The 26,771-nt window shown below is 40.6% G+C and overlaps 2 protein-coding genes across 2 annotated transcripts; one reads left to right on the forward strand and one right to left on the reverse strand.

Annotated features, from left to right (window-relative positions):
* Positions 1–649: 649 nt before the first annotated feature.
* Positions 650–1,705, reverse strand: LOC308372903 (cyclin-dependent kinases regulatory subunit 2). Its single transcript, XM_080848256.1, has 3 exons — positions 1,584–1,705; positions 811–938; positions 650–722 (listed from the first exon to the last, which is right to left on the reverse strand). The coding sequence occupies exons 1-3, from the start codon at positions 1,640–1,642 to the stop codon at positions 679–681; spliced, it is 231 nt and encodes a 76-aa protein (XP_080704382.1). The 5' UTR covers positions 1,643–1,705; the 3' UTR covers positions 650–678.
* A 10,248-nt stretch (positions 1,706–11,953) lies between these two features.
* shc3 (SHC (Src homology 2 domain containing) transforming protein 3) lies at positions 11,954–26,166 on the forward strand (the record flags this gene model as incomplete). Its single annotated transcript, XM_080847220.1, has 12 exons — positions 11,954–12,514; positions 21,937–22,007; positions 22,523–22,586; positions 23,415–23,534; positions 23,631–23,684; positions 23,780–23,831; positions 23,966–24,095; positions 24,311–24,467; positions 24,840–24,891; positions 25,002–25,199; positions 25,635–25,930; positions 26,041–26,166. 12 exons carry the CDS (start codon positions 11,954–11,956, stop codon positions 26,164–26,166), a joined length of 1,881 nt encoding a protein of 626 aa, XP_080703346.1.
* Between the last annotated feature and the right edge of the window lie 605 nt (positions 26,167–26,771).

Genomic DNA, 26,771 nt, shown 5'->3' on the forward strand with positions numbered 1-26,771 from the left:
GAAAGATTTTTGTGACAACCTAATCCACGTATGTTTCACAGTACAGATCACAGGCATACACACACCCTTTACTTAAAGTCTGCAGCCTTACTTTATGAACATATACATGGACAATACTGATTTTACTGACAGACAGACAACACTTATCAGGCACTGAAGATAAAAAAGCTCAACTCAGTTGTTCTTATGTAGACACAAAGGTTCTGAAACGAGGTATACTTTGAAGTTCTAAAGAAAACAAGGCATGGTCATGTGCATCCTCTTTAAACTGAGGATACACTTTGGATGCCTGGGATATTAAACTAAAGTTTTTCCAAATCATATAGGTGTCAGGTTCATTTTTATACATGCCAGAGGTTCTTGATATTTCAATGGATGGTAAGTATTTAAATTTACCAGCAGTAGCATCAAGATTAACACCCCTGATTATATTCATACATTTATTTGAGACATGATCAACAGATTATGGATACACTGGTAATTCAGTAGCAAGTCCTCTGGATCTAAAAGTCCATGCTACAGCAATGCAACCACCACAACTTGAGAGCTGACTGATATTTTTAGCTGAGAAAACACAGCGCGTGCACAGGAGGTATTAAGCTGATGGGTTGAAAGTATTCACTGAATACCAGTATTAAGCGCACAGCTGTTCCAGGAGCAGCACTTTTCTGCCTGCCATCAGAGCTTTGGAAGAGGTCTTCGAAATAAGAGAATGTGGGGTTCTGGCGGAAAAAAAATGGACAATGAAATATAAGTTCATAAACAGTTTACAGTACAGGTTTGTAATACCATCCTTCAAAAAGATCTCACCTGGTTCGTGGATCATGTAGTGTATCCAACCCAGTGACTGTTGCACCCCAAGTCTCCGCCACTCATCCTCTGACATCAAATGCGATTTGGGGACCTGCTTCGCCAGTTCTCGGGGTAATACAACATGCCTGCTCGAAATCAATTGCAATTCTTTAAAGTCCTTCACAGACAAAATAAGTAGCTCACGTTGAGCTTACTGGCTTCTAGTTACTTTAAAAACATGACCCAGACCTAGCCACGACAATATAACTCTGGGTACTAAGATGCAACGTTAAAGTTTCAAAGTGACTACAAGATAACGCCGTCTTCCATCCTTCATACGATTTTAGAAATTCCACTAAATTGTTACATAGATTATCTAACGTTTCCCAATTTTGCTAACAGTTTAAAGTTTAAATCATGTCATGGACAAGTACACCAAGTTATGCTATTAAGCAAAGTGATGTGATTTCTTGTCTTCTTCTTTTGCTTGACTGCAGAATGGCCACACACTAGCCAGCTAACGTTAAGTTAGCTTTAATTCACATTATTTATAACGTTACACTAACCGAGTTAACTGAATTATTTCAAATAGAATAAACTGAACGACTGAAGGGTAACATTTAATATCTGCTTTCTGTGATTTCACATCATTCTAGGCATGTTAGCCAAACCTTTCATTCTAGCCAAAAGTTTTCTATCTTGCTAGTGGACACTCGCTAACTAGGCGTGTGAATTATAAATGTCGATAGCTAGCTAGATATCCTAGCTTGCTAAAGTTGACTAAAGTTTACCTGTATTCATAATGCTCGTCGGTGTATTTATCCGAGTAGTATATTTGCTTCTGTGACATACTTTTTTTTTAGGAAAGCGTTATTTATCAACAATGTTTCAGTCTATCAAAGACGATTTAAACAATTATCGTAGCTCCCACGAGTCACTGCTTTCAACTCTACAGCCACGACACGGACCTATTTCAACCGACTCTGTTCAAACGTGCAGTGAAATTTGACCAACAAGCATGTCATTGGTTGTGGAAAAAAATCACATGATCTAGTCTAGGCCACGCTTTTGCCTGAAGGGGAGTTGCCTTGGCAACATCAAGGGACAGTCAGTCAAAGCAGCTTGAAAGGAAAGGAGATGTGGCTGGCTCTGGGACATAAGAAGACCGAGATAAAGGATAACGGCCAAGGTGTCCCGTTATAAGAAAAATATGGACGTTACTGAGGCAAAGAATTCCAAGGCCCGAAGCATGAATATACCCCAAACACTTTGATCCTGACCTGTGAAAATTATTTTCATTATTTAAGGCAATTTTAAGCTGTAAGCTATTCATCAGTATGCCTTGAGTCTTCATTTGATTGTAGTTCACTTTGGCCTACACCAGAGCCATAGAAAACAGAGTTGCGACACGCTTTGATGTCGCCGCTACGGCTGTCACGTGGTTCAGGCAAGCCTCAATAGTTCCTAAGAAACCGCAAACTGTCATTGACTTGTATGGTACAGTGAGCTATTGCATGGTAAATATCATATCGTAAGCACACGTATGCTCTATGTAACGTATTTGAGTGTGTGTTATGCTTTTGAGCTGTGGTTAAACATGGGAAGTACTGCATGTATTACTTTTAAATAATAATAATAATACACGTTTGGAGGGAAAAGTTCGTGTTAGCTTGGCTAGGTTACTTACGTGAGTGGTGCTATCCTTACGTTCTGCATTTGCACTTCGATAAACAAGTTACCATCTAACTTGTACTGTTATTGGACTCTCAGCACTTTTGTTAAATATCAGCTTTTCCAAAGTACTTTGTATCTTTATTACCAAGTTAAGTTATTTTGAAAGGACATGTAGGAGACTAAAGGACATTAAATTACATTACATTTTAGTTATTTTTGTAGGACATGCATCAGAACCATGGCAATTTTAATATGGAGCCATGTATCAGATCTATCAAACAGCCACTCATTATGTAAGGGATAATGTATAGAACGCAGGTCCTTATCGGAAAATAAGTCCCGACAGGGTGAACCGGACACCGACGCGCAGCGGAGGTGTCTTGCTTCGCCCTGAAGGGACTTGTTTTCCGATAAGGACCTGCGTTCTATACATTATCCCGCTTATTATACGGCAACTTGCCAAAACAAAAAAATAACTTAACACAGTGTGTCTTTTTACAATGTATTTGTTACTATACGTAGTGTTAAAAAGCAGAGAAATAGTTCGCCAAAGACGTTGAACTTCAAAGACGTTGAACATTCTTTAGAACACAGCTGCTCAACCGTCCGCTGAAACTCCATTGATAAGTTACCGGACTCAATACTTTCGGAATGATACGAAAGACCTATATCAGAAGCACAAAATCCGTTGCCATTGACAGCACAGCGGTCATTATATGCAGGTCATTATATGAAAATAAGTACCTGCGAACGTTGGGGATGGCCCATTCAAATCAACGGGGCTTTTTGAAACGTTCTGAAGAGCCGTATAATAAGACTGAATATATCAATACAGTCAATAGAACCAAATCTAACTCTACAAGCAACTATTCACAGTTGCAATTTATGTCAGAGCTGATGAGCTGGAATAATAATATGGACTGGAATAGACCAATACACAAGCAAACAAGATCTTTTATTAAAGTTCCATTCACACCCTTCTCATGCTTTTCATCTGTAATTAAATAAGCCTTGCTCAGAGCTGGGAACAGAGAAGGGAAGGTCACACGCAGAGTATGTATGTATAAGATTCATTAAATGAATCAAACTGAACAGAAGTCAGTATTGGAGTTGGAAAATAAAAGTGTAAGCAATAAGTATAATGCGGTGCAGTGAATAAGCAAACAAAATCCAAAATTGGTGAGGGAGAGACAGAGCAGCGCGGACCCCCTCCAGTCTGGTCTGAAGCGCTTTTAAAGGCCCAGACCCCAGATTAGCGCAACTCCAAGCCCCTTTCGCCCAGCTCACCTAAGAATCAGATGCAGCACACAGACAGGAGGAGGAGCCAGGCAAAGCCTAAAAAAAGTAAACAGGGTCAGGGAAAATGGTTAAATAACACAGCAGTTAGAGCTTAATCTTTACTTGATATAACACATTGCCAGCATCATATCAATGGGTGATATAGGTGAGATAGACTTCTAGATAATGGCATGGGCTTGGGTCGACCAGCGCCAGGAGGAGACCTGCTATTGGTGGACTGCCTGTGTGCACTGAGGAGGAGGAGGAGAGGAAGAAGAGTAAGGAGAGGAGGAGGGGGAGAGGAGGATCGAAGAACAAGAAGAGACAGAGGATGAAGAGGTGATGGAGAGAGAGCAGGGGTAGAAGAGCGGAGAGGAGGAGACAGAGAGGGAGAAAGAAGAGAATGAAGATGAAGAGAAGGAAGAGAGGGAGACAAGAGGAGGAAGAACAGGTTTTTAGCTTTGGCTCTCTCTAGTAAACCCACTGATCAAAACACAGGCTTGCTTCAGAAGAGCCACACTCTCTATACACTCTCATTACACACACACACACACACACACACACAATGTAACACTGAGCACGTGTCTGTCTAACACTGGGATACCCTCTTCAGACACACATTGAAAGCACACCAGCTTGGCAACACTATTACAGCACTTGTATTATTGTATGTGTGTGTGTGTGCAGACCAGCCTGGCAACACTATATTACTGCACTAATAGTATTAGCAGCAGTGGTATTATTTTGGTAATGTTTTAAAACCTAACAATCAAAACAACTTTACATAATAATGTCACCTGGCAACAAAAAGTCTCATCTCGGACTTATCACGTTAATTACCTCACGAAATGATCACGTTAATTACCTCACATTAGCCTCCGTTACCAAGCTTTCAGTTAGGTCCATACATCCATTACATGTTTAACATCAACATCGACATTTCATGCAAACCAAATGTAAAAAAATATCGATGTCTAAGAGTATACTACTGATAGCTAATGCTTAATAGTGTGAAATCCGTTTTAAAATGCTGTTATTTCATCAACTTACCAGTAATTGTTCTTGACGCGCCGTTGAAATAAACGGGGCTCCGTTGGAACTTGGGAACTTTTGCCGTCTCCATAACCCGGAAGTGTCGTCCGCCATTTTTTACAATGGGAGTCAATGGAATTGTCGCAACTCTGTTTTCTATGGCTCTGGCCTACACTATAGCCTGTGATGTTTGTTTAAAAAACACCCAAACATTGTTTTGTGGGCAGTATTGCCATTGCCAGAGGAAGAGGACTTCCACTACATCACTGATGATGGAATGCAGTCCACGTTGCCACCGACAGCCCAGGCCTACTGCATCACTGCTGCTGGCCAGAGAGGCCGCAGTGTTGCCGTTGCTGACCCGGGAATCTCCTGCATAGTTGCTGCTGGCCAGAGGGGATGCGGTGTCCCTAACCACCTGGGGGTCTTCTGTGTCAAGTTGAGGGCCCACCTTGGGGTCTTCTGTGTCACCCCCGTGTTTGACACCATCTGCCTTCTGTGTTGTTCTTTGACACTCGCAGTCATGTGGTGAATGGGGCATGGGACTTAACTTTCAACCTGAGATTTCTGTGTCGACGTCCCTTTCCCTGGGCTAGTTTGCCACAATAATTGTGGTTTTTAATAATGTACAGTATATCATCTGTAACTACCAATTGTTGTGTTTTCGTTAGCTGAGAGGCCTTCATATCATAGGGAGCGGGCCTTCTTCCATGGAGCCTGCCAGGTTGGGCCATTATGTTTCTACAGTAGCCCAGGCCAGAATGGACAACACAGGCTTTGAGGAGGTCCTTTCACAGTTTTACATTGAAGTGGCAGCTTGAATTGGTGGCGTCATTTTGAAAATGAAGAAATTAAAGGAATCAGTCGTTGCTGGCTAACCATTTTGTGTTGTAAGAACTTGAAGTGGGCTTTACATTGCTATTAGCAGCGATTTGCGATTAGCATAATTATAGCATAATAGTATCCATTAGCATGTTCTCTTATAGGTTCTCTTCTATTGACTTATATGTAATAATAAGGATGAGTTCATACTGTTCATACTTAATAATATTGGTTATGTATAGTGTAACAATCATTCATGTTGATGTAATCCAGTGCTGATTGGTCTCTATTCCCATTGCAGACCACACCCATATGTACCATCTCATGTAGTGAAAGCAGACATATACAGTCCTTTACTAGCCTTGATACCAGCCCAAACCCAGCCCACAACATTTTTGGTCAGGTAGATTTGGTCTGGCTCTGGGCTAATTGGGAGAGAGTTTCATCGGTCCAGTGGCGCGGGAAGGGGGGTGCTGAGGGCGCTGTAGCTCCCCCTATAGCTCCAGGCCCGGAAAAATAAATAAGCTCTTACTCATTATTATGTATTAAATATATATTTAAACGGTTTAATACATATTTTTGCGTTGGGGAAGAAAATAAATGTTAAACAAATGGGTTTGCTAGTTTTTAGTTATCACAGGCATACATGGAGATCTTGCTATATGAGGTTCACGTGTGTGTGCTGAAGTTGGTACTGTAACTGATGAAGAAAAACGTATTTTGGCAAAAATGCGACTAGTTAGAAGATGGAGATGCTGCAGCACCTTCTTCTACTTTCCACCCACGCATTACTGTCGCAATGACTAGCAATAAGCCAAAAAATAAGACCAAACTTTCGAATTCTTTATTGTGGATTCACAGGAGTTGTGAATGTTAATGACGTTTATAATTTATGCCGAGATCTGGAACATGCCACATAATCGATCGTGTTGTATGTTTTGTTGTTGTTGATCATTTATTTTTTTGGATCTGTTTACATGTTTAGATTCTCATTGGCGATAGGCAATACTTGTAAGTGATGATCCCATTTTTGTAGGGGGGGGACAATGTATGGTAACATTTCAAAGAGTAATGAAGTAAAGAGTAGTGAAAAAGTTGTCGTCTGGACCTATTCAGATCTGCAAGCTGCATGCTGAATCCGGGGTATGTTTAACGTGCTTCGTTACTGCACTTTACGTGAATAAATATTGCTCACTTTACTGGAAAAAAGATTGCGCACTTTACTGGAATAAAGACAGATTACTGCATCAACCACAAAAGAAACTCCCTTTTTCTTTCGAACACAGATTGCTACATCATCAAGAAACTTCCTTTTTCCCAAAAAAGCGCTGGCGGGCCAGAATTGGTAGCCATTGGAAATAGCATGTGAACCAAAACACTTTGAGGAATAGGGGATCATGATTTTTCAACACTTAAAAAACACATTGTTTTATGCTTATAATTAGCACCGCTTGTGTTGGCGGGCTTTTATTTCATATTACTATATTATTCAAAATTATTTATTTGTGTTTACAATTATTGTTGGGGGGGGGACGACAACTTTATAGTGTGGGGGGGGGGGGGGACGTCACAGCACCCCCGGCATGAAAGAGGTTCCAGCGCGCCTGCATCGGTCGGATAAAACCGGACCAATCAAATTGTCAGGGCGGGCTTTATACGTTGATGGACAGATACCAACGCTTGAGTTGAATTAACCGGTAGATTCGAACTCCGACCAAGATGGCCGCGTCTCAGGTGCTTAGTGGGGAATATCTTATGTGAATTAAACTATCTATACAATTTTTTTTTTAATGTCTACATTGACTCGGTTAGTTGTGCATGTGCAACACGAATGTTGCAGAGTATTGTTTGTCTTAACTAAAGCTCTCTAGACCATTATTGTTAGATCATTGCTAACGCGTGCACAAAAAACCCATTGAAACCAGCTGTAGCTTGTAGCCTTAATGCTAATTAATTAACGTGAGCAGGCATATCTCAACAGACATTGACAGCGCATTCATTTTGAAAGAGGAACAGAGAAACGCGATCAAGGCATTTTTCGATTGAAAAGATGTTTTTGCCGTCCTTCCTACGGGATCAGGTAAAAGTTTAATCTATCAGATGGTAATAGGCTACTACGTTGCTCTGATTGGTTCTAGGTATCCAATTCAGCGAATAGGCATTTTCTTTCCTGGTTCGTTGAAACACGCCCCATAATCACAGCCCAAAGGTTCGGTATCAGACTCATATTCTGACTAGAATCATGAGTATGACATCGTCAGGCTAGTCCTTTACAGAATATTCTACTCAAAACCTGTTTTCTTCTCATTGTGGAGTGCTATTTAAACCGCGCCGCCAAACTGCGCCCCCCCTTTAAAAAAAATTCACCAGGCGCCACTGCTTGTTGTACAGAATTTTCATATTGTAAAATAAACATTTTGCACGCAACATATTTGGAAATACTGTCCGATTATTCATGTATATTTTGTCATCACTCGATCTTGAGAGATGTCTTCAAGTAACGTGAAACACTCTAATGTGTGCACCCAGTTTTAGAGAGTTCCTAGCCAGACTAGCAGTAGCTACTGAAAGAATGCCATGGATCCAGCAAAGCGAAAAGCTAAACGAAAATATGAAGGTGAACATCGGATGTTCTTGCCTGAATGGGAGGAATTATTTGCTGAGCGAAATGGAAAACCCCTCTGCTTAAAGGCACCCAGTGCAACATTAGAGGCTTGAGACTCGAAAAATAAACATTCAATTTCTAGTCTTTTTTACACGTAGTAAGTTTAAATAACTCCATACCATTACATATCGACATTCAATGAGCAAAGATGAGACGTCGTTGTGTGGTGAGAACTGATAGAAAATCGCGCTGCCAGCACCGCCGGTGGGGAGAGGCTATTTTTTTTTCAAATATTTATTTATTGGTGGCACCAATAAATAAAGGGCTACGCTCTTGCGGCTAGTTTTAGCGCTCTTTTTAACGCCCAAAGTATCAAATAATGACGCAAAAGATCAAATCAAATAAAGATTGTCTTATCCAGAATATTTCTATTTTGATGCCCTAATGTTGCACTGGGTGCCTTTAATATGCAGACGTCACTGTCACATTTTAAAGCCTTGAACTTGGAGTGCAGTCTCTCAACACACAATGCTAACATAGCCCAGGAGTTCCTAAAGGCACAGAGCTGGGCAAGCACAAGGTACATACTTTGATACGTCAGTCAGAGAAACAGACTCTGCTTTTTGGGAAATTTACGAAGTACTCTGAAACGGTCACGTTGGCATCGTATCAGGTGTCATGGAATATTGCTCGATCAAAAAAGTCATATAGTGAGGGAGAGTTTTGAACAGAGCACCTATCTCAGCAGATGTCTTCAATATGTTTATTTTTGTGCCAAATTTTAAATCTACATTTGTTAATTTCTCTCCCTGAAACCCACTAGAGGACACTATTTAAAAGGTTATTTAAAAAAAGGGAGGAAACTGCTGTCTCTGCTTTGTTTTGACCAGATCATTGCAGAGAAGGATGCCTCACATAAATATGAGTAGGCAAAGGGTAGTAGCTGCTCCTAAGCTTTCTCTCCCAGGTCAGGGTGCTCCTGCTTCACTCAAATCCAAAACAAAATCTCATCAGATGTCTTCAATATGTTTTTATTTGTGCCATATTTTAAATCTAAATTTGTTAATTTCTCTCCCTAAAACCCACTAGAGGACACAATTTAAAAGGTTATTTTCAAAAAAATCTTATGGGGGAGCATGCCCCCAGACCCCAAAATTTGGTATTATCCCATGTTCATTGGTTATATGTGGGCTCCAACAAATATATGTCTTATAATTTGTATTTGTACCGCAGGTCAACATAAATCTCATCATAAATTCCAGAGGTTTGCAAGGTGATTCAAGGAAGGAAGAGGTTTCTGTTATCAAGACAAATACGAAAGTGCTTACTAACCTCTTTTTTTCTGGTCACTGAGACATGTGGATGACAAAGCATAAATCCTAATTTAAAATGTATTTAGAACTGAAATAATGAGTGAACAGGCTATAGACAAAACCAGCATTCAATGACCAGTCTTGTGCAGATTATCTGTATAAAATAGAGGAATAGAATAATATGTAAAGAATCATATGTAAATCCTTGCCATTTAAGTAGCTTGTATGAATTTAGCAGACATATAATCGTATAATAGTCTTCAAAACCTGCAGACACAAAACTGATGAATCATCTGTCATTTATCATACTGCGACAGAAGAAATGATGCATACTAAGCAGCATTTACATTTTAGAAAACATGCGTCCGTAATTATGGATAGAAAAAAACCCTGTAATAGCACGATTTCAATTTCAAAGCAGCTTAAAAATACCATTCAATTACCTACAAAGAAATGAAACATGTGACCACCTACATGTATGCTTGTAATGGTCTCTTCCACTATTCTGCAAGCCATCCCTGAATGAGTCATCCAGCCCTCCTCTGATTGGATAGAACCATTCGATCCCCAGGGATTGCTTTGCAGAGGCAGAGAGCCCTCTCTCCATTCACAGAAACATTGGTATGCGAGCTGCTTTCCCATTCACACGAAGAGAAAATAATATTCGACATCAGCTCTCCTTGCCATTGTTTTTCTCTTTCCTTTTGTGTTTTTTTTCCTGCTGTCTCTTTCAATGTGCATTAAGAGGGAGCCCTCATCCCTCCTTTTGTGTTTTGCTGTTGTTTCCAAGCAGGAGAGAGCAAACGTGCGTTTTTTTTTTCTTCTTTTTAGCAGGCAGGAAGGAGATGTTGGGAGGCACTGCAGTACGAATGCTGCAGCAGGAGGTGAGAGCAGGAAGCTTATGAATGACTGGCGGTCTCCAGATTCACAATTCTCTGGATCCTTTACATGAATGGTTTTTTTTGTTAAAATGTTGATGGCTTTAGAGATGGCTTGGCTAATCTTTGACGAGAGCTTGTTATAGCTGTAGTCTTGTGGGCTTCATGGTTTTCCAGCCTGTCTGCTGTGATTACATCTTTACATTGTGTTATGTGATGATGAATTATTCAGAAAAAAATTCACCACAAGAGCTTGGCTATTTTAGTAAAAGCGGGAATGTATTGGTAGGCTAAGAGATGACTATGTTTGGGCTTTGATTTTAGCCTGTGTAATGAAGAAAGAAAACAATTCACAGCTGAACAATGGAAGAAAATCTTTCATGTATGTTGATTTTATATATTTACTAATTTATTGTAAATTTTCTCTTACTATGGGTATTGCAAGATTACATAAGCCAACTAATATTTCCAGGTTAACTATTGACGTTGAGGGCAATACATATACCTATATTTCTTAAATGTTAGAATCAGTATTTTAGGTATAGTTATACATATGTCTATTGAATTTACACTGGTAATATGATACAGTATGTACCATTATAGATTTTGAGGGTGTTTTTTCTGTACTGGTTAAGGGGCTTAATGTCATCACCCTGAACAAATTAGGTCTAGATTTTCAGTTAATGTAAGGATAAAGACCTTGCGGAGAGCAATACTATTTGAATGGTCTTAAATGTATCCCTACGAGATTATATTAAGAGTTCATCTGAACATCGCATTTTGAGTTGCTTGCTTATGGATATTTACTGTTATAGCTTATAGACATGATGTTTTTCTGTAAAAATGAATAGGAAATGGTTTTTATGGTGTTAACTGCTTGACAGACAATGGAGCAACCAGTAAATGGATTGATTTTTCTAAAAAATATATTTCCCATCTTCTGTTACATTTTCCCTTCCGTTTGTTCAACACGGATGAATTAAAAGAAAAAAAAACATTCCTGCTGCCGAGAGGAAGCATCAGTCTGCGAAATTTGAGAATTGATTGGTTCTAGTGTGCTGTAAGTGGGAGGATTTTTTTTGTAACAGGAAGTGATTTGCAGTGTTCAGTGAGCCTTTTGTTGAGAAGGATCTTCTCAGATCAGTGAGTCATGCTTTTGCTGTGAGCCGGCAGTCATTGGAGAGAGGCTGGCCATCTCCACCGTTGGACTTGTCTCTGCTCCTGTGGACCACGACGGCAAATTCGAGCTTTCTACCATACTGTGGAAACAGTTTTTTTTATCTCCTTCCTCTTAAATCCTCTGTTCCCATGGATTGTGTGTTTTGCATTTTATTTTCTGCCACTGAACTGCAGAGCTGGATTTCAATAACAACAGCCTGAGCAACAGCAAAGCCACCACAGCCACCAACACAAATGAGCAGGGGGTGGGGGGGATTAAGGTATTATATACATCCGTGTAGTTTTGTCATCTTTGAACAGCATTTGCTATGTTAAAGGAGGAAATAATTAGCTGGGCATTGCATCTGCCAGTGCATCTGTAGGCAGGCAGATAGAAGGGCATGCTTCACCGTACCAAATACAACCGCTTCAGGAATGAGTCTGTGACGTCTGTCGATGAGCTTCTCCACGGCCTCTCCATGAACGCCAAGCTCTCGGCCACTCCGGCTTCCTCTGGTGAGCCTCCCTACACCCCACCAGTTGAGGGGCTCCCCACCGACCCAGAAGATGGTGGTACCACCCTTTGCACCCTTATCAATAAGGTGTCCAACTTGAAATTTGCCAACTCTGGTGGCCTTCTAGGCATCAAGGGCTTGCCCTCTGCTGTCAAAGACCTGGCCGTGTCCAAGCTACAAGGAGGAGGAGGCTCAGGTAACCCTGGCCCCTCAGCTCCACCAACCGCCACAGGCGCAGGCTCCTGTGCATCAGCCTCCACTGGAGCCCCGTGCTCTCAGCAGGACACAGCCACTATGAGTGCAGGCAAAAAGGGGAGGATGGAAGACATGCAGCAGGGTGGGGAGGACTGGAACCCTAGTGCTGGGGGTCTGTTGAACAAGCCCCCCAAAGGATGGCTTCACTCCAGTGAGAAGATCTCTGGACCCGGTGTGACGTATATTGTAAAGGTAAGTCTTTTTTTCTTCTATTATCTCCCTCTCTGCTTCATTCTCTCTCTCTCCCTCCCCTATTTTCTAGTTCATTTTTCTGAGGGGAAAAAAAGAACGATGAGAGGGTGAAGATGTGTGCTGGATTAGTAATATTTCACCCTTGTATTGGCAAAGGCAGCATGCAAAGATGATGTGAGGGACAAGAGCAGAAAACAGCCATTTAATAATTCAGACGATAAAGAAGGTCATCATGGAGACAGAAGCAAAAGCACAAGCGGAGAAAAACATCTTTGAAGGCGAAACAAAAGCCCTTCTGGCTGCTATATACAGAACAGCCCTGTCAATGAATTGCGTCCCTACTTATGTTTTGTTATGCATGAGGAATTAGTCTCCTTATATTATGATGTTTGTGGTACATAGGAGTCATTAAGTTCTTTTTTAAGCCCCTCGGCCTGGTACCTGTGTGCATTATGAATGCAAGGAAATGGTTGTTATGTATGAACGGTGCACAGAGCTCAGCTGTCTCTGCCAAGTCTGCCGGAGAGCAGTGTCCTTGTTAGCACAGGAACTGTTTTTAACATCAATTAAAATGAAGTGAGGCAAAGATCTATGTAAACATGTTTGTTTTTACATGGCTAGGTAGCACTGATCATGGAAAAATTACTTCCTACACAATTGTGCAATATTTATTCATGATGAGTGCATGACAGGTATCTCTATGGAATACTTTGATGGATTTCTTGTATAATTGATTGAGGTATAATTGTTAATGTGAGGAACATTACATGAAAGGTTTGGTTTGTGAGTACATACAGTAGTCTGAGGAAGAACAGAAGGATGGTGATGTGGTTTTTTCTATTGTTACACAACTCATTGCCATCTCATTGTCATTGCCATCACAAAACCTCACTCTTTGACACTGGAAGATATTTACTGGTAAGGTAAAGCCTGGTGTTAATTAAACATGAATTAGGCATCATTTACCTTTATTATAGTCCTAAACTGTGTGAGGGAGTCTGTCGGCACCACCATCACACCACTGCTGTTCAGGGACCGTAAAAGAGTAGGTTTGACATGCTCAGTCGATATAGCTGTGGGGTCAATTCCTGTTTCTCTCAGCTCATCTAATTTTGCTCCATTTATGTCTTTCCACCCTCCATCTCTACACCATCTCTTTCACCCTATTACATCTCTCACCGTATTCCATGTATTTGATTATACTATTTTAGCATCATATTTTTAAGTCGACTTTTGTGTTGTTAACCCTTCCATTCCACCCCATGTGTCCACTGTCATAGCAGTGAACTTAACAAGCAATGTTGCTCACAGCACTTTTAATTAGCCTCATGTGCTAGGCCATACAGAGCACGCACCATTAGGCTAAAAGGACAATGACTGACATTGACAGTGTTTCCTCTGACACACATTTCTTCTGACACACATAAGCACACATTGTCTGCAGTGACTAAATCCCTGTGGAAAGATATGCGTTAGAAGTGGTCATCTGGCCTCAGTTAGGTTTATGGGTGCTTCAACCTATGTTTTTAAAACAACATGGAGAACGGATGTTTTTCAACACTGTGATTACATTAGAAAGCTTTGCAAAGGACAATTTCCACAAAACTTGAATATGTACCTTGAGTGCTCTGCACTAGGTTGTATAAAAGCAGCAAGTAAAGGCTCCCATCCAGCTATCTATTGGTGGCACTTTCCAATGCGTTAAAGCTAGACTTTAAGGTAAAATGGGTGGAAACATGCTGGAAATATGACAACGTATGTGTTTGATCAGCTTGTCTGGGGCAGCAGGAAATTCAAAACACCTTAATTTAGCATTTCCATAAATCCGATGTCATACTGCTCAAGTTTGTTGAATTTAGGCTACTTACTTTTTTCATTATGGTGCTAACCCACAGCGGCTCTCCGTTCATTGTGGTCAGAACTATTCCATAGGACTCTAACTGGGCTAAGAGCAAAGCTAATGACTGGCAATGTGACCTACATTGAAAATGTCTTTAACAGCTTGTATCTTACACCAGGAGCACTGAGTTCACAGCAGTGTAATGCAATGCAACATAGAGACAGTAAATCAGACAAACACCAAGTACCAAAATGAGTCACAGGATATATTACCTCAGCAAAGGCCTAGCTATATGGTTTTCTGCACAGTTTTCCATGACTTCATACCTATAACGTCTGAATCCAATTGCAACATTTGACCCTGTCATGGCTGACATTTTTTCATAGTCTCATTTAAAATGAGAGCATGTTCTCTGTCATCACCAAAACCACAGCTTGCAGATTGATGGGTACAAAAATACAGTCTAACAAGTTCTTCTCTCTCAAACAGTTGTTGATTATAGCAAAACCTGAGCTGCACTAAAGCTAGGTTGGTTGCAGGACTGACGCCTTTTCCTTTTGAGAGGTAGGCTGACCTTAAAAAGAACATAACTGCTTAACTATACAAATGCAGCTGATGATATACACTGACACTAAAAATAATTATGCTACCTTACCATTAGCATCTACCTGTTTAACAATAGCATATTCTCATCCAAAGCTTTTTTGTAGAAATTTTGTCAAATTGTGAATAAAAGTAACAATGACTTAAATGTCCTGAAATCATTGTGATGCTCTTCAGTAAAACCCCTGACTGCACAGGGAGAACTGAGGCCATTTTAAGTGTGGTTCAAAAATGTTGAAGGTGGAATAAGAGCCAGGGCCGCAGCAGGCCGCAGAAAACAGCTCTTGTCTTCTCTGAGGAAACTGGGGATGAGTCATCAAGCTCAGGTGATTCAGAAAGGTTAGGTGAGCTTGAGAGGAGGTTGGAGGTAAAGTGAAGGTAATTGGCTGACTAATATCACATCTATCCTAGTTATAGTTGACCTAGTGTTGGGCAAGAAACGAGTGGCCATTTTGATTTCGTAGAATAGGCTACACCGAATTAGTCAATAAATAAAAAAGATATATCACCTCTGGCTCCATAACATGCAACATAACATTAAGGAACAATCATGGAGTGGTGAGATGTTTTCGTGTAGCTGCAGTTTGTGGAGCCACAGTATTTTGACCATACTTGTTCATGTTATTTATAAGATAACGGGAGCAAATTACTGCCATTATCTTGTATGACGGCAGAAAATGACAAGTTCAAGTATTTTGGGAAACGTAAACTCAGAGAAGGTCACATAAAGTTACAACTTTACCTGAACCCACATCATTTCCTAGCCATTAAGTTCACGCCACCACCCTTTCACCTAAACTGTTTCACAATCTTCATTGTCACTGGAAAGCCGCCACACGAGCAAAGTGTAAAAACAGCCAAAGACAGTTTGCCTCTGCTCTATTTAGAACCCAATTGACACTGTGGAAAAAGCTTGCAATCAAATATACATCCAGTGCTAATTGTTTTAGATGTGTTCTTACAATATTTCTTTCCTATTATATTTTGGTGGCACATTTACTTTCATGAGTTTGGGATAACTACCACCTGAAATTAAATATTCCATCCAACCAGTCAGCAATCAGTCTATCCGTCCGCCAGTGGCTTTGCTGTATAATTTGCCTCAATATATCTTGGGTGGTTTATTTTCTGTGTCTATTTATGCCTGCAATGGCAACTAAATTTGTGTTCACAACCATAGTCATAGAAGTTGCGTTGTCACTTAATTTATCAGCCGACTTTGAACTTTCTTAGCACAGTCTAAAACAACAAGTGTACTACATATTACACTGGCATAATAGGACAAAACCAAGTCTAATCTAATTAGCAATACAGTTATATCAGTATATTCAATGGTCTGATTGTGGAACAGTTCATTGTGACTGTTACTGAAGTCATATTTACAGATGTTAAACCCTTTAAACTCTACTCTGAATTGTGTTCTCAAAAGTAACTTCTTGGAGCTGTGGTCTAAGGTCTCATGGATATTTGCTGTTTCAAGTGATATCACAGGTCTAAGGGAACATTTTGAATATTGTCCAACCTAACCTTTATGATTTATGTGACTTGGTAGTAGTGTCTGTAGTGATTTAGCATACTTTGTATATGTGTGTTTGTTTACATGTGTTTCTGTGTTTACACATATTTACATGTGTTTGTGTGTTTTGGTTTTGGAACCAAATACCATTTCCAGAGAGAATAATCTTCTCTGCCTTTGCACTCTAGCTTTGTTTGTTTAAATATCATGAATGTTGGCAAGGGCCTAATGCTTTGAAATTCCTCTGGGGTCCATACCCTGCAAAAGCTGCTAGGTGCAAGAAGCACCCTCCGTAGTCCAAGCAAGACAGGTGTGACTAATCTTAGGGAAGAGTTTCAATGTATAATCACAACAGCTGAGAGGGAATAGCAATGATTTTTTCCTTTTATAAATTGTTTAATAAGTTAAAACAAAATAACAGTGTTTACATGAAGTACACCCTGTTGATGACTGGAGTATTCCACAAGGAATCTTTGTCACTTCAAATGACAAAAGACAAAGATTGATGATTTTCACTGCAATGCCCCTACACCTCTAGCTTAGCTTTTAGCTTTTGCACAGAATTGTCATATTTAGGACATATGAATTATGTCAGATAACTTTCATTCTATCTTCTACTTAAGGAAGAATAAGGAAAAATGTCACTTACAAATCTTTACTTTATCAAGGACTTTATATACAAATATGTATTTCTTATTACAATCAAATGTATGAATACATTATGAATTTAAACAACAAACTAAATACAATTTTAACAACAAAAGTTTAATAAATATATCAACATTGGTAGCCCCTAATAATTTCAATTTAATTCAAACAGCGACAGGGAGCCAGTGCACATAAATCAACGGAGGAGTGACCTCTTTGGCTGATCAAAGACTAGATGGATCATCGGTGATGGTCTCACCACATGTGCCAGAGGCCAACTAGAAGAGCATTGCAATAGTATACTCTCCAGATGATCCAGCACAAGGAGTTGAGTATTGACCTCATGACAGAAAGCGATCTCATAACAGAGCCACATGTTCAGAGAAGCTAAGTAGAGGCAGGTTGGATGCTAATGTTATTTTGGAATCCTGGGCAAGTCCGATTCAAGCCAAAATTGTGGACTTATCAGGAGGGATGGATAAGTACAGTTGAATGTCATCGCTAAAGCAATGGTAAGAGAATGCATCGGAGCAGATAATATAGGTAGGTGATAAAGGAGGTGGTGTAAATTGAAATGGGCTCCAAGTACTAAGCCCTGAGGTACTCCAGTTAAGAGGTAGCCATTGTTGAAGCTAGATACGTTATCATTGAGGAGATTATTTTGAGAGGAATTCAGAAACTTGCTTAAAATGTTTTAAGAAATCTTAGAAAAAGGGGAGCTGGACTATAGAACATCACATCTGGACAGTAAGGTGATACTATCGTGCCTGTTTGAATGCAGTACGAAGGTTTTCTGAGTATTTACTGCAGCACAGCGGAATTTGATATTTACTGAAATTAGGTATGCTTTTTGATACATAATTGCTATAGTTGTACATTATTATTGTTACATTATAGTTAAGATTCACTTCCAGCTTCTGGTGCTACTGCCTACAAAGTTACCCATTTGTTACCAGTAACTCTGGGGGCTAAGAACAGACCTGTCAGCCTGTTTCCTCTGGGTTTCTCTCGTATTTTAGCCTTCTCTCCCACGGTCCTCCCATTTGAATAGTTTCCTTTGAATCTCCCGTATTTATAACCTTTCATAACTGGCATACATAACTGGAATAATCAGTCTCAGTCTTAGTGATGTGTTCTTGTTGCCCTCCCCTCCAGTAAAACAGGTGGCAGTATGCCATCTAGTGCTAGTGGGGAAAATAAGTCAATAGTGCAGTCTTTACATAGGCGGAGCCTATTTAAAATCTCTGGTGTAACTTTAGCTTAACAGTGGTGAGACCCACCATGACAAATGGGCCAAGCGCGCCAACCTCAAACAGGTATCTGACTGACCACCAAATCATAGTCACTTAGTTAATGTAGGAACTAGTTAATCCAATCCTTGTTGACATTTTAAAGCAAGTGGTTGCCTAGCGGTTCTTTTAGGGTTCACTGTGGTGCACCCTTGTCTAAATGTCAGGGCCCATTGACAGGTGTGGTATCCAGTATACAGCTCTCAGTAGCTGAATGGATGTGTGGTTTGGACAGAAAAGTTTTAATTTTATTTCTGACAATCAACCAATCCTGAGTTTGCAATGATAATATAACATTGTGACATTTTTCTACTCACTCCCATACAACGGCAGTAAGAGACAAGTGATACATTGGCTCTGGTGAGAGGTAGTGGGCCTAACTTGTGACATGGACATAGCACATTCTTCAATTTTGAACCGAATTAACACTTTGTGAGAGACTGTTCATGAAATTAAATACAAGCCTTCAAAAATGCAAACTCTATGTAAGTTGCATTCTGAGAAGCACTGGACTCAAACCTGCAGCCTTCGCATGGGAAGCAGGGAAGCTAGAAAGGAAGCGAAAAATGAAGATGGTTGTTGGTAGAGGCTCTCTTTATTCATCTCAGCTGAAAGCCAAGGACTGTTTAAACTCATTACACCCAAATATTGTTTTAAGCTGTGAAGTTGATTGTATGAGCAAGTGTATAATGGTGATGGATGCAAGTCAATTTGCAAGATACTTTGGTAATGTTTACACTACATGGTGAAAGACATTCCTCTCTTTTTTGCTCGAAAGTGGCATGAAACGGATATGTGCCATGCCAGTGTAAACGAGACAAAAGCCTTCCGAGATCATTTGTGCCACAGTGGTTTGACATGTTACTCATGTATATGAAAAAATGCAAAACATTTTCCTCTTTTAATGTAAACTTTGTAACACACTATTCATTATTAAAACATCACTCTTGAGACAGAACTCTCTTTCTTCGGTTTGCTTAATTTGAGATATTTGTTGTGGGTAACCACCATGGCATCTAAACTCATTTGCGCATGTGGGTTGTTTCAGAGGTGATTGTAAATTGAACTATTGAATACAAATTGATCTTATGGTAATCACACTGTTAAAAAAATCCAGGCCTGAAATGTGTGTGAAAAGTTTTTTGTCTTTGATTTTTTTTTTTTTTAAAGGAGTTCCCTTTTGTACATTTTTCATGGACTCCAAAAAAGATAATGTAAGATTTTCCAGCTGCTCATGTTATGGCAAAGATGTATATTGCTATTGAAATGGAGATGCATAATCTTGCTTGAGTCGTCTCACCACAATTACAAATATTACAAATAGAAGTACCCTTAGCTGGTTCAGCTTATAGGTGCAAAACAGTATCAGTGTCCTGTGCAACGGCAGTAAGGCTGCAGTAGGGCTATGGTGTCCTGTGCCACGGCAGTAAGGCTGCAGTAGGGCTATGGTGTCCTGTGCAACGGCAGTAAGGCTGCAGTAGGGCTATGGTGTCCTGTGCCACGGCAGTAGGGCTATGGTGTCCTGTGCAACGGCAGTAAGGCTGCAGTAGGGCTATGGTGTCCTGTGCCACGGCAGTAAGGCTGCAGTAGGGCTATGGTGTCCTGTGCCACGGCAGTAAGGCTGCAGTAGGGCTATGGTGTCCTGTGCCACGGCAGTAAGGCTGCAGTAGGGCTATGGTGTCCTGTGCCACGGCAGTAAGGCTGCAGTAGGGCTATGGTGTCCTGTGCCACGGCAGTAAGGCTGCAGTAAGGCTATGGTGTCACAATTACAATAGACAGGGATGCACTTATTCGATTTTTATTTTCACAGAGGGAAAAGCTACAGATAGAGACAGAGAATAGGGAATAACACTCAGTGAATGAAATTTGAAAAGATTTCCTCAATTCCATGTGATCCTGTTCTGGGCTGGGAATTATAAAAAAATTGTGGGCACAGATCCGTGTTTTGTGGCCACATATTAAAGCAGCAGTAAGGATTTTTGTTCGAAAACTAGCAGGTTAACTACTGAAAAAGCATGCAAAACACTTACAAACACCAACATCAGCATACTTGGCACTGATAAAAGGCTTGCTAACATGTCGTTTGGCAATATATGTGGCGATGGCGTGCATTTTCGCAGGGTGGCCGGACCACAGAACTGCATAGTGCATAGCCTAGGTGGCTAGTTGGAAAGACAGGTGTGTTTATTTGTTCTTCACATCACCATATACTATGCAAATTCATTTGAAGATGATACCAATTTTAAAACATGCTTCAAATAGTGGCAAATTGTTGCATATGCATTGCATAAGTGGCATATCAGTTTTTTAAAGAAACAGTGCAATATCCCGTTCACACAGTATGATGTACACAATATTATATTTGTTGCCTATGTCCCCTGCAGGGTTCTGTAGATATGTGTGTGTATGCATCCCGTATTGCTAAAGATCAGGCCACTTAGTGTATATCCCTCCACCAACTATGACAAATTTACTGTGAAGGACCTTATTGTAGGCTGCACTTACACCTATAGATAAGATTAGAAAAAAACCTTGTCATATAGCATCAAGTAAATGTATAGCACATTTCTTTACTGTGCAACCATAACGTAAAATTTAAGTTCACATTAATTACATAAAAAATGCTTCATCTGTTGCTTTAATTACACACACGTGTTTACGATGACATCGTACATGAAAAGGGTCTGTATGAGAGTGAGATTCCTGAGCTTGATTTTTCCCAGAACAAAATGTTCTCTGCCAGTGATATTAGTCAGAGGTGATGCTGCATGTGGGTGGATATTTCACCACATGGGATCAAGATGCAACCAGATTAATAGATAAAGTGTGGTGAGAGTTGAATATTGTGAGTACATCTCAGATGAAGCAGGTACACAACTGTAGCCACTAAAGCAGTGTGCCTCTCATTCTGTTCTGGAGTTTAGCTGTGTGTCTTTGTAGCCATGTATTGGACAAAGGCGTATGGAATGGGAGAAAACATTTTAAGATCCTGTCATTTTTCTATTACATTTAGAGGATCATTTGTTTGTTGCCTTTGGTCATGTTATCTAACCCTTATTGTCTGAAATAATGCAATTCATTATTATTTTTAAAGTTGAACTCTCTGAACTCTTTTTGAAAAAAGAGAAAATGGAAAAAAGAGAAAATGGTCTTCGTGGCTAAACATTTCTGTGAACATTTCATCCTTGTGTGTGAATCCTTAGCAGAATCTATAATTATACTTCAATTAAAACCCTAAAATATCTACATTGCATCATTTCCTAGAGTTTGTGCTCTTAGCATGCGTATTATGACCTACTATGTAAGAGTTGAAATACAAATGCGATGGCATCAGGTTTATTCAAGAGAGGCTAATGTGACTAACTAAAAACGTAGGCTTCATGTCTAGTACAGCATTCTTGGCTGGAGAGTATCAATCATTTTTATATTGCAATTAGGCAGGATGTTTGCAGTTTAACATTAAATGTCAAAGCTTTTACATTCCCTTAGCTATTGCAAAAGTGACCCCTTTCTCTTCCTTTTGTAGTATTTAGGTTGCATAGAAGTCCTGCGGTCCATGAGATCTTTGGATTTCAACACGAGATCACAAATAACAAGGTGAGAGACTGACTCCTGTGCAGAAGATCCGACGTCAGATGTTTTGTGTTGCGCTGCAGAGGAGATGTTTGGTTTAGATATCGAGTGCAAAGGGCCGGCTATGTGCGCTGATACGGTCCGAGGCAGAGGGCAATGTCAGATGTGATGGCTGTGGGGTGTCACGTCCACTTTTCTACTTGACTTCCTGGAGTCAGCAGCAACAGCGGTGGCACAGAGCCATTCAGAGCTCCTCTCCCCTGACAACAGAGGGATGGGATGTCAACACGCCCTATTAATAGAATGCCTTTACTACACATCTGTTAATTGCATATTTGTTTTGTATCCATAGTGGCTGGCCTGTTTCCAGATCTTACAATTGACTATTATTTTCTGTTTTGTCTGTTATATGACAAACTTTTTATAATACATTGTGTATGAGGAGGCTGGTATTTGTTATGTTATTACAGAACCTCACTCTGATTTACTCCGTTTTCTCCCCCCCCCAATGCATGAACACACGCTCTTCTCCACATCAGGGAGGCCATCAGCCTGGTGTGTGAAGCTGTCCCAGGTGCCAAAAGTGCACTCCGTAAGAGAAAGGTACGTCATGCTTAAGATGGACAAATTAAATGGAATAGTCAGGTGAGAGGAAATAAGACAGGAAGAGTGGATGAGCCAATGAGGGCCGGGGAACGATGGACAAATGGGAACGATGTTAAAGAAACAACAGGATGAATCAAACTGTAGAAAGAAATTGTGAGATAAGCCAGGAAAAAGGCTGTGGGAAGAGAGAGAGGGAAGGAGGCTGCAGCGAGAGGCTGTGTGTGTGCAGAGCAGAGCAGAGAGGAGGTGTGTGGGGGGTGGGTGGCGTGGTACAGCATGCGTAGGCGTGCACACAGCCCCCAGCGTGCACTGCGTGCCTTGTGACTCATGTAGTGCAGAGCGCCGCTAATCAGGAGGCAGAGCTGCAAACCCTGCTCCTGTGTGTGTGTGTGTGTGTGTGTGTGTGTGTGTGTGTGTGTGTGTGTGTGTGTGTGTGTGTGTGTGTGTGTGTGTGTGTGTGTGTGTGTGTATGTGTGCGCGCGCTGTGCATGTACATTTGTGTGTGTGTCTGTGTGTCAATGTGTATGCTAGTATATTATATACACATATTTTCAACATTATGAACATTACTATATTTTGTTGCTAGAGGGCACTGTTGTGTTTACAGGAAGTACACTGCCTTTCTGGCAATATTCTGTAAGGTCTGTGAAGTGTGTATTTAGAACTGTATTGTCAAACTTTATATATTACAATATTAGAATATTTTGTGGGGTATATTATTATTATTTTAATGTTTAATGTTGTTGTTGTTGCTACAGTTGTTATCATGCATTGCCCTTTGCAGTGTTTTGTTCCTTCAAATGAGATGTAACCTTACCTTTTCAGCCTCCTTCCAAAGCCTTGTCCAGTATCCTGGGCAAAAGTAACCTGCAGTTCTCTGGGATGAGTATCAACTTAAACATCTCTACCAGCAGCCTGAACCTGATGACACCAGATTCCAAACAGGTGAGTTGTAAAATGCCCTGAGTAGACCAAATGGACTCATTTGGTTTCTTGAGGATTCTGAAGAGGTCCATTTGACTATCTGTGTTGTGATTACAGATCATTGCTAATCATCATATGCAGTCCATTTCCTTTGCATCTGGTGGAGATCCAGTAAGACACCAAAAAAACATTCATTTTATTGTCATAGTAGTTCACATGACATGAGTGCATATTTACTAATCTACTACATGTATTTTTTATTGCAGGATACAACTGATTATGTTGCATATGTAGCAAAAGACCCAGTGAACCGCAGGGGTAAGTTGTGGTTGATCAGTCAGTTTAATAATAATATTCACATTCATAAAAACATCAGCATCAGTTATGAAACCAACACTTGGCCTCCAGTGGTGAGAGAGAAGAACTGATGGCACATCCGTTTGTTTTGATAGCGTGCCACATTGTGGAATGTTCTGATGGCCTGGCCCAGGATGTCATCAGCACCATTGGGCAAGCCTTTGACCTGCGCTTCCAGTTGTACATGCAGTGCCCCTCCAGCAAGCTGTCCTCATTGCACGATAGGTGAAGTCTCTAGTTTCACACCTGATTGTGTACCATAGAGGAGACTACTTTCATGCACGTGCGCGCACACACACACACAAACACACACACACACACACACACACACACACACACACACACACACACACACACACACACACACTCCCTTGCTGTTCACTTCTTTCCGTTGTCTCTCTGACTCACCCTCTCCCTGTCTTGGCCACTGGTCCTCAAAGGGTGTTGAGTATGGAGGAGTCTCCATGGACTGAGGAGGATGAGGATTGTCATGATCATCCTTACTATAACAACATCCCAGGGAAGATGCCACCCCCAGGCGGCTTCATTGATGCCAGACTTACTAGCCAATCAGCTGGTGGGGCTGAGGGCGGACAGGTGTGTTAACCTCTATGGGCTAAGAAGTTCAATGATGGGTACAAGCCATACCTTTGAAGTGTCTCTACCCTTGACTAATGAACTGTCCATATCCACCAATAGTGCAATTAGATATCTACTGATATTTTACTGAGCTTTCTTTTTTCAAGAAGTTTATTAATTGTTATTAAAGCATTGACACTGGTTCTATTAAAAGCAACTTAAAGTGAGAAGAATTGGAGTGATGGTAATTATCTCGATCAGTGAGTTTGACTCATGCATCAGAGATCCGATTGTTATGGGCTGTTACGTGTTGAAAAAAAGCCCAACTAATCCTTATTAGCAATCCTTATATATTGAACATACCCATTTTTGCTGTTTACTCTGTTTCAGGGTCCAGTAGACCACACGTACTACCAGGGCAGACCCATGCTCGTCCAGCAAGGTCTAATCAAGTTTCCGTCTCTCATAGTACTTTAAGAACGTAAATGAACAAATGTATACCTGATTTTCTGGTGCAACTTTGGCTCACATCCCCTCTTTTTTCCTTTGCAGCAGGCTCTTGTGACATATATAGTATGCCGGAGGGGAAGAGTTCAGTACCAAAAACAGGGGAGCCCCCCACCTATGTCAACACGCAGCACATAGACGCCCAGGTCCTGGCTGCTCTTCAGGCAGAAATGGAGCCTTCACCTGAGGGTGGACTCGGAGCGCTCAACAAAGACAGTCCCCGGAAGGACGTGTTTGATATGAGTAAGAGTTCAGAACCGCTTACAGCAGCAACAGACAGGCTAATTATAGGTCTGGTCAAAAGCTTTTTTTCCAGAATTACATTCTTTTGTTGGTCAGGTTATATTCCATTAGATATGTGCCTATTTATGTCAATGATAAGACATGTCTTATTCCAGTTCTTTAAACAAATGTTGTATGCTTTTTCTTTTTCTTTTTATTATTGTCAAATGGCAACACTCTGTTAAGATGCTGTCATTTATATTTCTTGCATAGTACGTGTCAACCCTGGCAACTCTTATGGTTTGTTTGGTCTTTGGTCTTAGCATTTTTATTCCTGACGTGATTTCCACTGAACTATTGAGAACTTAAAATGTTTAGTTCTTACTAATTTTATAAAACTTAAATTAAAATTAACTTGAAATCAAATGCTACCTGTACCTTTTTGTAATCCTGTAGAGCCATTTGAGGATGCCATCCTTACACAGTCCCAGGCACCAGGGCTGCACAAAGCAACCTCAGTGGACAACTCCAGCCCCTTGTTAGTGCGCGCAGTGGCCTTCCGGGCCCAGGAGGAACTGGAGGGCCAGCCATGGTACCACCATGAGATGAGTCGCAGGGATGCTGAGAAGCTGCTGAAGGAAGATGGAGATTTCCTGGTGCGGAAGAGCACCACTAATCCAGGCTCCTATGTTCTCACAGGGATGCACAATGGAGCTGCCAAACACCTGCTACTGGTGGACCCAGAGGGCACGGTGAGGAACTGTGTGTGTGTGTGTGTGTGCGTGTGCGTGTGCGTGTGCGTGTGTGTGTTTGAAGTTGTATTCTTTGTACAGTATTTAAACACACCATTTCTCCTTTAAAGGTCCGAACAAAAGATCACATATTTGAGAGCATCAGCCACCTGATTGGCCATCACCGTGACAACAACCTGCCCATTGTTTCCGCTGGAAGTGAACTGTGTCTGAAGCTGCCTGTGAACAGGAAATAGTGACGCCCCACCCTCCAAAAAAACAAAAACACTTTGCCCAAACTTGAAACTTGAAGATGAGAACAGATAATCTACTACTGTCAGAGATAAACTACTGTTAGATGAACGTGACTTGGTCAGTGAAATGGTCATTGGACATCTGGCTGGCAGCCCTGGACGATTTAAAGACGACTTGTTGATAAAAAAATGACATGATTTATAGAACTGTTATTATTTTGTTGTGATTGAAATTATATATTTTTTGAGAAGACATAGGTGCATTTGGACATACCTGTTGATTTGGTGTTTTAAAGCGAAAAAGGGACAACTGTTAATACTTTAGATGAAGAGCAAATTGACCTCAAGGAGGGATTGAAAAAAAATATTTTAGAATAATCTAAAAAAGTTTTAGTTTTGTCTATCAAGCACAACAAAATTTACACCATTGTTGGTATGAGTTAGAGCAGAAAAATGAAAAACAAAAATATTACTGTTTGTATTTGACTATTTTAGGATTTGTCCTTAATTGCAGCTAATGTGACAAACTCATTTGGTAGCGTATCAAATCACTGTTGATTCTGCTTTTATGGAAAAGATGTGAACGTGTTTGCTTTACAGTAGTTACA

This window comes from Sprattus sprattus (assembly GCF_963457725.1).
Source record: "Sprattus sprattus genome assembly, chromosome: 11".
Taxonomy (NCBI): Eukaryota; Metazoa; Chordata; class Actinopteri; order Clupeiformes; family Clupeidae; genus Sprattus; species Sprattus sprattus.

Excerpts from the sequence above, each read along its gene's own strand:
- LOC308372903 (XM_080848256.1), bottom strand. The coding sequence starts at position 1,642 with ATGTCACAGAAGCAAATATACTACTCGGATAAATACACCGACGAGCAT. Across the intron at positions 939-1,583 it reads GACGAGCATTATGAATACAG|GCATGTTGTATTACCCCGAG; the intron begins GTAAACTTTAGT and ends GATTTCGAGCAG. Across the intron at positions 723-810 it reads CTACATGATCCACGAACCAG|AACCCCACATTCTCTTATTT; the intron begins GTGAGATCTTTT and ends TTTTTCCGCCAG.